This window comes from Onychomys torridus, chromosome 10, assembly GCF_903995425.1.
Source record: "Onychomys torridus chromosome 10, mOncTor1.1, whole genome shotgun sequence".
NCBI lineage: Eukaryota > Metazoa > Chordata > Mammalia > Rodentia > Cricetidae > Onychomys > Onychomys torridus.
In genome coordinates, this window is record NC_050452.1 from 27,253,656 (window position 1) to 27,267,444 (window position 13,789).

A 13,789-nucleotide genomic window follows, 5' to 3' on the forward strand; every position below is an offset into this window, starting at 1 on the left:
CTGTTTCCCAAACTGCTTCAGGTATATGTGTGTGTTCTTTTGTTTTTGGTGTTGTTTTGTCTTTTGAGACAGGGTTTCTCTGTGTAGTTTTGGCGCCTGTCCTGGATCTTGCTCTGTAGACCAAGCTGGCCTCGAACTCACAGAGATCCACCTGGCTCTGTCTCCCGAGTGCTGGGATTAAAGGTGTGTACCGCCACCTCCGCCGCCGCCACCACCACCACCCATGTGTGTTCTTGAAAAGTGTGATTATTCTTTGGGCATCTCCAGGACCTTTGTGGAAAAAAAAAATCACAAATCACAATGTGATGTGGACTTAGAGAATAGTTACCATTAGTATTATCTTGTGTTACTTTCGAGCATATAAAATCCCCAAATGTAATGGCTGGAAACTACGCTTTCTTGACAAGGTGTCTGAGGTCTAAATGATTTCCTTCAAGGGCATTGTCTGTGCTCATTGAAAGCCTGTATTAGACAAGGTCCTGGGCCACCTGGTCTGACAAGGATGTGGAGGTGAATGGCTCAGCCTTGCTCCTGAGCAGACAGGCTCACAGACGACTCAGGGCCACCCTGGTGGGTTGTGGGACTTCCCGAGTCCTCCTCACAGTTCAAATCAGGTTCAAAAACGACCCACAGATGGTCTGACGTGTAGATGTGTCCTGTTACCCCCCTTCAAGCCTTTCTGTCTTTTTTTGTTATTTCTTAAGTCCCATGTCTGCTGTGGGAACTGGTCCCACAGATTTCAACATAATCAAGACCCCAGCTGGCCTCTGATGGCTCATGTCTCTTCATCTGGCTGTCATGTCTCTTCTTCTGTTGTCCCAGCCTGAGGGTTCTACTCGCCTAACTTATTTGTTTGCTTATGTTTCCAGATTGGAGCCTCCCTCTTTGCCAGTAACATTGGAAGCGGGCACTTTGTGGGGCTGGCGGGGACAGGAGCAGCCTCAGGCATTGCCATGGGTGGCTCTGAATGGAACGTGAGTGATCCCTGAGCCATTGCGTCCTGGGTGGGGTGGGGGGTGGGAAGGGGTTTGTATCAGGTTCTTTTTCATCACTGTAATGAAATGTGGGAGGCAGGTTGACTTTATAAAGAGAAGATACTTACTCAGCCACTAGAGCTGAAAGTGTAAACAACATCGCACAGGTTCTTGTGAGGCTCCCCCTGGACTGTGTAACCTCTTGTGGATGGCAAGTGATGTGTGTGTGGGGGGGGACATCACCCACAGCAGGAAGATGGGTTAGATAGAACCAAGACTGGCTTTTGTAAAAATCGCCCCTCAGGGATGAACGACTAAGGAGTCCCTTTAGAACGACCCCAGTCACGTCTGTGAACAGTGCTCTCAAAGACTCAAGGACTGGCCATGGGCTCTGCTGCCTCATGAAGGTGCTGCCACCTTCCACACTAAGGACTAAGCTTCCCGTATGTGATCACAGCAGTCTTGGCAGCTGGCCAGCTCAGTCTATGTTCAGAGGATCCTCAGAACCACCCTGGATGCAGATGGGGGATTTCTACTCCAGGAGCTTTCGTACAAGAGGTCCGTTTGCTATGATAGTCACAGGACCCCTCTCTTTCCCCTTGGTCCTTAAAAGACGAGGCCTCCTCTAGCCATGTTAGAGGTTGGGAAGTGCTACTGGATCTCCCTCTCTCCTTCTTTCCCTTCATTTCTCTCCCTCATTCCCTCCTCCCTTCTCTCTCTCCCTCCCTCCCTCCCTTCCTCTATCCCTTTCTTTCTCCTTCCCTTCTTTCCTCCCCTTCCCCTCTAAATTTTATTCCTTATAAACCAGGGAAGAGAGGAAAGAGAACTCAGAACTCCAGCTGGGAGTCTGGGCTGTGTTGATAGGCAGCGTCCTGGGTTCCACTGTCGCTCACATGCTTTTGCTGTAGGCCAAGCAAGTAGCGAAGTGAGAGAGAGAGAGAGAGAGAGAGAGAGAGAGAGAGAGAGAGAGAGAGAGAGGTGGGGTTGGGGGGGACTTTTCTATAGTAGTTGAGGGTCTCTTGAGAGAGGCAGAGATGGGTCAGTTTCTCCTGATCTGAATTCACCTCTTGTTTGGGTTGCAGGCCTTGGTTTTTGTGGTCGTGTTGGGTTGGGTGTTCGTCCCTATCTACATCAAGGCTGGGGTAAGTACCCACTCTGCTATCTCCCCTCATCAGCAATACACGTGCAAACTTGACCCTCTTGGAAGCCGCAGGAGACTTTATGGCATAAATGACAGAGAATAGTCCGGGTGTGCTTTCATCCCTAGGTTTTAAAAGAGCTCCTGATTGCCTGCAGGAGTATTAAGCAGTCCTCTGACCCTGTTTCAGCCCAGGTTCACTCCTCTTCCATCTAGGACAGTCCCTAAGTGACCCTACTTCATTCAGAGCCCCCTGAAGCATCCCACACCATCTCTCTAGGTGTGTTCTTGTGCGACACTGCTATGATCTTGTTTACTTCCTCCTCTAGAAAGGAAACAGGGTGAGTAAAAGAGCTATGTCCTCCTTTTATGTACACCATCACCTCCCATTTTGGAGCATGTGGCTGATCAAACATAGCCTTATCATCACCTCTTCAGTGACATACATAAGCCCCTCCGACATGTAAGTGTATACATTGGGAGCCAAAGGTGATGTAGGGCAAACTCTGCAGGTTATACTGCCTGAAGGCTCACAGATTGCTGGTGACATATTGGTCCCAGAAGACAACAGGCTAAGTGTTTAGGGAGCAAAACAGGAGGAGTGGCTGGAATTTGCAGAAGAGAACTATCAGAATGTTCGGGAAGACCTACAGCTGCAATCCTTTGTACTGCCTGTGTAGAACAAGGTGACAGTCACTTTCAATCTGGACAACTTCTTTGGTGCGTTGGCAAGAGGCTACCATTGTCTTATTTGCAGTAGATAAACTATATAGAAAAAAATACATACAGATGTAGACAACTGCAGAGAGACAGACAGACAGACAGACAGACAGACAGACAGACACACACACACACACACACACACACACAAACACACAAACACATATGTGCATTTGCATGCACCTTCTCCAGGGCAAGCATCTGCCTCCTTAGTTATGTCCAGTCATGTGTTTATTAGAAAACATGTGTTTTTGAATACTTTTGATGTATTGCAACTGAATGTTAGGGCCTCTCTACCTCTACTGTATAGGGTATGTAGAACTGAAATCAGCAAATGGCATCTGGCTGCTTTGTAGACTTGCTGGGCTGACAAAGGGGTATGGATCCCTGACCACATTCCCGAGCCTCTGACACCAGGATAGACCCCACTTATGTGCTTGCCCTGGGCTCTCTGTTCACTGTGGCTCTGTTTCATCCCATTAGGTGGTGACGATGCCTGAGTATCTGCGGAAGCGGTTTGGAGGCAAGCGGATCCAGATCTACCTCTCCGTTCTGTCCTTATTGCTTTACATCTTTACCAAGATCTCAGTGAGTGCATTGCCAGGGGTGAGGTGGGGTGGCCTGGGGGAGAGGAGGCTGGCCACTGGTCCATCTTCTCTCTATCCCACATATGCTGTTCCACCAAGAAGCAACTGTACATTTCTATGGCCTTTGTGCGCTAAGCCTTCTTGCTTCTGAGGGGAAGGTCCTCTTTTATACATCAAGGAGCCAACGGAGCTCAGTGGGACTCCTTGTCCTCCACTGTGGTGCGAATTGAATGTGTGGCAGGCTCATGAAAGGTCAGCAAAAGCTGCTCTGAAGAGAAGATTAAAGGGGGGCTGAGATGTCATGTGAGCTGTCACCCCCACCACTGAGTATGTAGCCAAAGGAAATGGAAGCAGCATGTAAATAAATACCAAACTCCCGTGTTCACTGAAGCCTAATTTACAATAGTCAAGGTATAGAGTCAACAAAAGTGCTCATCAACAAGTGTAGGTGGAAACCTGTGAGACACACAGACACAGACACACACACACACACACACACACACACACACCACTGTTCAGTCTTAGAAAGAAATCTCAGGGGCTGGAGAGATGGCTCCGAGGTTAAGAGCACTGGTTGCTCTTCCAGAGGTCTTGAGTTCAATTCCCAGCAACTACATGGAGGCTCACAACAACCTGTAATGAGGTCTGGTGCCCTTCTTCTGGCCTGCAGGGATACATGCTGTATACATAGTAAATAAAAAACAAACAAACAAACAAACAAATAAATAAATAAATCTTTAAAAAAGAAAAGAAAAGAAAGGAATCTCATCATTTGACGACATGAGTGAACATGGAGGCCATTATGTTAAATGAAATAAGCCAAGCCCAGAAAGATAGGTGCTCAAGATCTCATTTATATGTGGGGTTTAAAAAAATTAAACTTTTAGAAACAGATTTTTTTTTTTCGAGGCAGGGTTTCTCTGTGTAGCTTTGCGCCTTTCCTGGAACTCGCTTATGGGTGTTTTGCCTTCCTGACTCTCCCCTGTGCCATCCTCTTCCATGTGTGAGTGTGTGTGTATGAGTGTGTGTGCATGAGTGTGTGTGTGTACACTCTGGGTGCCTCATCATCTGATTCCCTGGAACTGGAGTTACAGACAGCTGTGAACTGCCATGTGGGTGTTTGTGTATCTGTGTGTGGATATGTGCGTGTGAATCCACGTGCCAGAAGAAGGCACTTGATCCTCTTGTAGCTGGAGTCACATGTGGTTGTGAGCCACTCGATATGGGTGCTGGGAACTCAACCCAGGTCCTCTGGAAGAACCATCCCTCCAGCTCCTCCATATGCAGAATGAGAAATGAAAAGAACCGTTAAAGGTTCCATGCAATATTTTGATCATATTCCCCCCAACGCTCAGATCTTCCCCACCTCCCTACACACCCAATTTCATGTTCTTTCTCCCTCTCAAAAAAGAAAAAAAAAACATCCTAACATCAAAACAAACAACAAAAAATACCAAACCGAACAACAACAAAAGCACACACAAAAACTTGGAGTCTGTTTTGTGTTGGCCAGCTTCCCTTGAGCATGAGGCCTGTCCTGGAGAGCGTTTCATGGACCCAGTGACACTCCATCAGAGGACACTGAGTTTCCCTCTCCCTGGAGGTATCAATAGCAAATAGCTTCTTGATTAGAGGTGGGACTTTGTATCCAGTTTCCCTTCTAAGCGCTGGGATTTTGTCTAGCTTAGACTTGTTCAAGCTATCACAGTCTCTGTGCATCAGCCCCACTATATTTGGATGATTCTTGGCTTGGGATCATCCACCATGTCCGGCTCTTACAGACTTTCCTCTTCTGCATGGATCCCTGAGCCTCAAGCAGAGCGGTCAATAAAGACATCTCATTTAGGGTAGAGTGCTCCAAAGTCTCCCTCTCTGTGCGTGTGTTGTCCAGCTGTGGATCTCTGTGTTAATTCCCAGCTCCTCAGGAAGCTCTGGTGAGAACTGAGGGATGACCTGATCTGGATCCCAGCAGAGTGTTCTCTGTACAAAACTTTAAAACATCATTGTGCCTGATAAACCACTGCGGATTGCTCGACTTTAACAAGAGCGACACTTGGCCATTCTTGGTTCCTTTATTTCCTTCTAATTTTTTCAGCAGTATTATAAATCAAATTTTAGAATTCATAGGATTTTACTCTCAGTTCTCCAGCACACACCTTTAACTTTTGGAACCAAAAAACATTATGCTTTTACAACATTTAATAAAAACTTTTAAAAATATGATTAAAAATTCAGATGACTTAATGTTTGGCATGCCCAAAATTTCTTGATTATCTAAGAATATTTTCATAGGGTTAGGACATATTGAACTACTTGTTCTTCAAAGAAAATATTTTTAAAAGTTTTTAGCATACCACATTTATTTTTTCCCTCATATTACCCCTGGGCTGGTCTACATGCAAAGACCTAAAAAATTAGATTGTTTGTCTCCTTGTTCAATAATACAAGTTCTCTATAATGTTCTGGACTCTAGACCCTTACTAGGTGCATAACTTGCAAGCATTTATATTTTTACTTTCTGGACACTATCCTTTGATGCACGAAGATTTTTACATCTTGGCAGAATGATTGATTTTGTACTTGTTGCTCACGCTTTTGGTGATTTTTTTTCTTTTTTCTTTTCTTTTCTTTTTCTTTTTCTTTTTTTTTGAGACAGGGCCTTTCCTGGAACTCGCTTTGGAGACCAGGCTGGCCTTGAACTCACAGAGATCTGCCTGCCTCTGCCTCCCGAGTGCTGGGATTAAAGGTGTGCGCCACCACCGTCTGGTGATCTTTCTTAGAATTTGCTGTAAAACTCAAGAAAATGAAGATTTATTTTCATGGTTTCTATTAAGAGTTAAATAAAATTGTGTGTGTGTGTGTGTGTGTGTGTGTGTGTGTGTGTGTGTCTGTGTGTCTGTGTCTGTGTGTGTCTCTGTGTGTCTGTGTGTGTCTCTGTGTGTGTGTGTGTGTGTGTGTGTGTGTGTGTGTGTGTACACCCTGCATGCGCATAGGGAGGCCAGAAATCATTGTTAAATGTCTTTTCCTATTGCTCTCCACCTCATTCTTTTGAGGCAGGGTCTCTCACTGAATGTGGAGCTCACCATTCAGCTAGACTGACTGGCTACCACATCCAGGGATCTGCCTGTCAGCAACCCCTGCGCTGGGGTTGTAAACACATGCCATGTCTACCTTTTACCTGGGGCCTACAGATTTGAATTAAGGTTCTTGTGTATGCACAAGCATTTTATTTACTGAGCCCTCTCAGCCTTTCTCCTATGAGTGTTATCTTTTATTTCCCTGGATTTGATCAATTTGAGTTAAGTTGTGTATATAAAGTAGGGTCCATGTGTTCTTTTGTATGTGGACACTCAACCCTCCAACACTATTGGTTGAAGGAACCACTGTTTCCCTCGAGTGGTTTTGAGCATGCTCTCATGGGTGAGGGTGAGAGGACTTGGTCTTAGGAGTTGGGGCTAACAATCGGGAATGTTATCCCTCTTTACATCACTTTGTGATGCAGACTGATGATGTCCTCAACTGGTAGCAGCTTGATTGTGGTTTCCTTTTTCTCCTTCCCTCTTCCAGGGTGAGTGTTTAGTTACAAGATTAAAAAAAACCCTGGACTTTCCTGTCCTTATTTCACTACAAACCAGTGTGCAGAGCCTTGCCTGGGACGTGCTAGGAATGCTGAAGTCATCAGTGTGGGCTTCATAAGGGAGGGGAGACTCCAAGTGAGAAGAGCAAAGGGGATGTAAACAGTGGGGTTGGGGGACACCTAGAAGGGACAGGACACTCAGAGGGAACTGGGTCTTAGTTTAGTTGTGAGCGTGTGAGTGTGTGAGAAAGGGAACACAGCTTTCCCTTCTGAAGGTCAGTGTTCAAGCCACAGTTCAAGCTGGTGACAGTCTATTGACGGCAGTTGCCATGGAAAGGGTACTCTTTGCCCTTAGACTGGTATAGGGGCGGTCATATAAACAAACTAGTGCCAGGCCTTTCCCTCCTTATCACCTCACCCACTTTTCAGGTTACTGATTAAACCTCTCTGGACTTGAGAGCCCCCAGGCAGTCAAGGCCCAGCCTCTTGCAGCCCAGCATGAACGAAGGAGCCGGTCCTCCAGCTGGTACTGTTTCCAACATTTGGCAATGGACTTGTACACAGTTGCAGGCCACTTCTGTGTGTGGTTTCAGAGGCTTCTGGCTGGAGGCCCTGGCCAACACAATACTTGTTTCACCCAATGACTGAACAACCATCCCAAAGAAGTCTTGAAAGGTGCACATGAAGATGCCTGAGTGCCACTCTAGTTCCCTCTAGGGGCTTTACCCACTGCCTCTGGTTCTCGTCAGTGTACTTCATGGCTGGGGGTGTGCATCTTATTTTCTAAACCATGAAAGAGGAAACTGAGTCCAAGAGATGTCAGGTGATTTTCTCAAAAGCCACACAGCTAGGGCTGGGGAGGTGGCTTCAGTTAATAAAAACACTAGCCACACAAGCCCAATGGCTTGAGTTCCACCCCCAGAACCCATATAAAAAGCCAGATGCAGCAGAAGGCACCTGTAATCCCAGCCCAGGCACAGAGAAGTGGACAGAAGAACTGGCTGCAGGTTTGTGAGCCTGCTACCCTGGAGTAGCTGATCAGAGAACCAAACAGGAGAGTTCCTGCCTTTGTGAGTTGGATGGTGAGAACAGACTTGGAATGTTTCCCTCTGACTTCCGTATGTGAATACACGCACTTCGGCATACACACATGTGCGCGCGCACACACACACACACACACACACGTGCACACACACACACACACACGTGCACACACACGTGCACACACACACACACACGTGCACACACAGCTGGTAGACAGACACACAGCTGTCCAGCACTGTCCAGGTTCAAAGCTTGCAGTCTCACAGTTCTGCCCTGTGTTCAGGTGAGAAGAAGCCAGAGAATGTTGGGAAGGGATAGACTGTCTCTTCCTGTGGCCTAGGCCCCAGTTTACAGATGGACAAACTGCAGAGAAGGGCTTTGTGAGGTTCAGCAGGAACAGAACGGAATAAGAAGCAGGTTTCCTGACACCCAAGTCTGTTGTCCTAACGTCCTCTCTGTCATATGACTGTATGACTCTTATATTCCTCTACAGACGTTAGGTCAAAACCCAAACCCCAGGGAAAGTGAGGAGGGTTACAATGCACCCTGTCACCGAATGGCTGGAAGAAGGTTCTGGAAGGACTGTGTGAGGCATCTGCCTCAGAGTGGGTGTGTAATGGCGGTAAAGGGAGGGCCTGTGCACAGGAAAGCAAGACGTCCTCATAAATTTGGTTGGCTTTAGGTTCACTTTGCAGCATAGGATAATATTTTAGAAAAATGGCAGTGAAGTCAGCTGCACCTGTTGGGAGCCTGATGTTCAGGAACACAGGGTTCTTAGACACAGAGTTAGTTCCCAAACCACGTGGTAAGGATTTATATTAAACAAAGATTAACCATTGTGTGAGTGTGTGTGTGTGTGTGTGTGTGTGTGTGTGTGTGTGTGTGCATGCACACATGGTTTGTGAGACTCATATCTAGACAGGGAATAGCAAAGGACCTGCCAAGAGGGACTTGGAAGGATGTAGGGATTTAGAAGGTGTGTGACTGGTAGAAGAAGAAAATAAAGGGAATTGCAGGTCAGCGAAGACCTCAGTTGTGGCCTGCCATCTTGTGACCGTGTCTCTTTGCACTCCATGAATTTTATTGGCTCATTTGAACACCTGCCGCATCAATCTGCAAGAGCCATTTTGTTCTGCAAGATTTCCTGACATGGTCTATCTCATTCAAATACGGATAATCAGTTGAGATAAAGCTTCAGATTTTATGAATCTCCTGACAACGGGATGTCCTGGTTTCTATTTCCTGGAGCTGTTATCACAGATCACGACTGCAATAAACTTTTTACAGCAACCCCGTTGTACACTTCAGGTCTTTAGGTAGACGTAAAAGCTTTTGCTCTTGCTTAATGTTTGATGCTGGGGACCTGGACTGTTCACATTGACAAATGGAAAGAGAAATCTGAAAGCTTCTCCATCTGAATCCTCATTGCCAAGAAGGGCTTACTGGATGATCAGAGCTGTCTTGGTTAGGATCAGAGGGTTAGGCAGGAAACACACACACACACACACACACAGTCCCAGGGTTGGGTCAGGGATGGTGGTGCACCCCTTTAATTCTAGCACTCAGAGACAGAAACAGGAGGATCCCTGTGAGTTCAAGGCCATCCTGGTCTACACAGTGTGTTTCAGGAAAATAAGATAAAATAAAATAATAAAATATAACTCCCAGGGTTTTAAATCTCTGAGCTAAGACCAGTTAACCTGCCCAAGGCTCTGTTACTCTCAGAGGTTTCCCAATGGGGTCCATGTTTTATTGCTCCCCAAGAGTCCCACAGACACAGCTCAGCCCACCTCTCAACTCGATAGGAATGATTGCTCTTGAGTTGAGCTCGACCTTTGACCCACTGCTATACACAGGGTTTTATTGGAAACCCCACAAAGCACAAGCCGATGTGTTTATGTTGTAGTAGGCTCTTGTCTCCCCAGCCTTTGCCAGAGATAATGAGAGCGAACAATTTCCCTCCCCACTTCTGTGGGTGTGTTTTGTATTACTGGGGATTGAACCCAGGGCCTTGTAAATGCCAGGCCATCACCCCACCACTGAGATATTTAAAATTTTCTTGTTTTGAATTAAAAAAATTTTTTAGAATAATTTATTTATTTGTATTTTATTTACATTGGTGTTTTGCCGGCATATATGTCTGTACAAGGGTGTCAGGTCCCCTGCAGCAGGAGTTATAGATAATTGTGAGCTGCCATGTGGGTGCTGGGAATTGAACCTGGGTCTTCTGGAAGAGCAGCTAGTGCTCTTAACTTCTGAACTGTCTCTCTAGCCCCAAATTAATTTCTTTTTTTTGAGACAAATTTTCACCTAAGTTGCCCAGACTAGCCTCTCTGTAGGTCTTAAGCTGATGATCTTTCTGCCTCAGGGTCCCTAGCAGTTGGGATTATAGGCTGATGCTACTATGCCTGGCTTCCTCCCCCTGTAGAGAAGGACTGCTGGTTCTTGGCTTTGAAGGGTATACTTTAAAATTGTTACTTCCAGTTGGTCTTGCTAAGCAGCACTGAGAAAGTTCATCCCTTCTCCTCCTCCTCCTCCTCCTCCTCCTCCTCCCTTTTGTTCTTCCCTCCTGTTTGTTTGGTCTGTTTCTCTCTCTCTTGGTGCAAATCTTAGCAAAGCAGCAATCTGAGATGACCTAGGAGATGTAGTGAAGACATAAGAGGGCTCTTTATATCAAGGCTGGTAGTGTATTCTCTAACTCACCCACCATTTTCATAAGTGGGAAACAAAACCCTGCCCCAAACAACATTTCATACACACAAAAGTACAAAGAACAGTATGACAAGCACTTTTATATCTACCACTCGGACTTTATTTGTGTAAGCAATTTATTTAAAAAAGAAATAAACCAGAACTTATTGGTATCTAACCCTTCATCTCAGTTCTCTTCTTAAAAAGATAAAACAACAACAACAAAAATAAACACAATGGAGTCAGACAAAGCCAACAACCAGAAGGAAAAGAGCCCAAGAAAAGGCACAAGAAACAGATATAGGCACAGAAACCGCTTGTTCACACACTCAGAAACCTTATAAGAACATGGAACGTGAAGCCATAATATACATACAAAGTACCTGTAGGATAAAAAAATGAATGAATAAATAAAAATGAAAAGGATAAAATTTAAAAAAGAGAGATAGAGAAGAAAAAGCCCCGACGTGACGTTATGAGACAGGGAATCTCCAAAGGAGCTGTTGAGTTCATTTTCTGCTGGCCATCTACTGCTGGGCATGCAGCCTGCCCTTAGGAGGAGTCTGCTTTCCCAGGGAGACTCCCTTGCAGACAACTGAATTTTCATTTGGGAGTGGCTATCAACTGGAGACAGCTTCTGGGTTAGGGATGGGTCATGTGAACACTTCCTCCTTTCAGCTTCAGGTCACTACCTGGTGAGACCCATGCAGGCCCTGTGCAGGCTGCCTCAGCCTCTGTGAGTTCATATGTGCATAGGTCCTGTTGTATTTAGGAGACCTTGTTTTCTTGGTGTCCTCCATCTCCTCTGGCCCTTATACTTCCTTCCTACTCTTCCAAATGGTTCTCTAAGCCCTGAGGGAGAGATTTGAAGGAGACATCCTATTTATGATCAAGTGTTTCATGTCTTTCACTCCCTGCACATTGTCCAACTGTGGATCTCTGTGTTTGTTTTCATCTACTGCATGAAGACAGGTGAGCAAGGCCCTGATCTAGAAATACAGCAGAATGTCATTAAGAGTCATTTTATCGCTATGTTCCTTTAGTAGAACAGTAGTGTTTGGTTTTACCCTAGGTATCTGGGTTATCTAGTCTCATGTTCTTGGTCACTCAAGCATTGTTGGGTATAGGTTCTATCTTGTACAGTGGGCCTTACATCAAATCAGATAATGGTTGGTTACTTCTACAAGCTTTGTGACACTGCTGTACTAGTATATCTTGCAGGCAGGACACCCTTGTAGATGGAATGTTTGTAGATGGGTTGGTGTTTACATTTCTCCTTTGGTAGCGTGCAGAGTACCTCTCAGTACCAAGAACACTAGCCCATAGGGGTAAAGGCTCTATGTAGGCACCACCTCTCTTTCTCAAGGTTCAGTGCATTGTATAAATGTTGTCTTCAGCTATAGGGCCTTGTTGTCAGTTTCTGGAGAGTAACCTACAGACTTGGAAATAGCCTGGGTTGTTTTGGGGTTCCCATGGGACCCCTTTGGCCAAGAACTCAATTAGACAAAACCCATTCTTGGTACTGGAAACTTCATTTGGTGACAAGAGATATCCAGTTGGGACTATATCCCCCATACTTGGCAGCTATGAGCATGAATGAGCAAGTGTCTCTGGTAGATGAAGTGTCCTTAGGGTATATGCCTAAGAGTGGTATAGCTAGATCTTGAAACAGATTGATTCTTATCTTTGTAATGGACTGCCACACTGACTTCCAAAGTGGCTAGCCATACAAGTTTGCACTACCACCATCAATGGATGAGTGTTCCCCTTGCTCCATGTTCTCACCAGCATGAGCTGTCACTTGTGTTATTGATCTTAGCCATTCTGACAGGTGTAAGATGAAATCTCCAAGTAGTTTTGATTTGCACTTCCCTGATGACTAAGGATGTTGAACATTAAGTTTCTTCTTTAAAGAATCTCTGTTTAAATACGTACCACATTTTTTAATTGTTTTTCTCTTGATGTCTAGTTTTTTTGGGTTCTTTGTATATTTTGGGTATTAGCCCTCTATAGATGTGTACTTGGTAAAAATCTTTCCCATTCTGTAGCCTGTTGCTTTGTCTGAATGATGGTGTCCTTTGCCATACAGAAGCTTTTCAGTTTCATGAGGTCCCGTTTATTAACTGTTGATCTTAGTGCCTCTGCTATCAGTGTTCTGTTCAGGAAGCTGTCTTCTGTGCCAATGTGCTCAAGTTTATTCCCCACTTTTCCCTGTTAGGTTCAGTGTATCTGGTTTCTGTTGAGGCCACTGATCCATTTGGAGTTGTTTCATGAAGGATGATGTGTGGATCTATTTGCGTTCTTCTACGTGCAGCCGTCTAGTTTGATGAGCACCCCTTGTTGAAGATGCTGTCTTTTTTTCAGTGTATATTTCTGGTTTCTTTATAAAAAATTTTGGGTGTCCATTGGTGTGTGGATTTATGTCTGGGTTTTCAATTCAATTCTATTGATCCATGTGTCTGTTTTTGTGCCAATTCCATGCAGTTTTTAATTAGTAAGTCCTATAGCACAATTTGAGTCCGAGTTGGTGATACCTCCAATAGTTCCTTTATTTTTAAATTTACCTTATTAAATTTTTTGCATTTATTTTGCATACCAACCACATTTCCCCCTCCCTTCTCTCTTCCTGTTCCCTACCCCCACCTCCCTTCTACGCACACCCCCCACAGCCACTTCTGTCTCCATTCAGAAAGGGGCAGGCCTCCCATGGGGGTCAACAAAGCATGGCACATCAAGTTGAGGCAAGACCAAGCTCCTCCCCATGAATCAAGGTTGGCCAAAGCAACCCAGCTTGGGGATTGGGTTCCCCAAAGCCAGCTCAAGCGCCAGGCAGGTCCTGATCCCACTGCTAGGAGCCCCACAAACAGACCAAGCTACACAACTGTCACACACATGCAGAGAGTCTAGGTGGGTCCCATGCAGGCTCCCTAGCTGTCATCCAGAGTAGGTGAGCTCCCACCAGGTCAGGTCAGCTGTCTCTAGAAGTTCCTTTATTATTCAGGATTGTTTTAACTATCCTGGGTTTTTATGTTTTCCATATGAAGCTGAGAATTGTCCT

General features: G+C 45.4%; 1 protein-coding gene across 2 annotated transcripts in view; it reads left to right on the forward strand.

Annotated features, from left to right (window-relative positions):
• Positions 1 to 874: 874 nt before the first annotated feature.
• Slc5a1 (solute carrier family 5 member 1) overlaps positions 875 to 13,789 on the forward strand; it is a 42,392-nt gene continuing 29,477 nt past the window's right edge. For both annotated transcript variants that reach the window (XM_036201147.1, XM_036201148.1), the window contains exons 1-3: positions 875 to 974; positions 2,057 to 2,116; positions 3,316 to 3,420. In XM_036201147.1, coding sequence (XP_036057040.1) covers positions 954 to 974; positions 2,057 to 2,116; positions 3,316 to 3,420 — 186 coding nt within the window. In that variant the 5' untranslated portion in view covers positions 875 to 953. The remainder of the gene's footprint in view (positions 975 to 2,056; positions 2,117 to 3,315; positions 3,421 to 13,789) is intronic.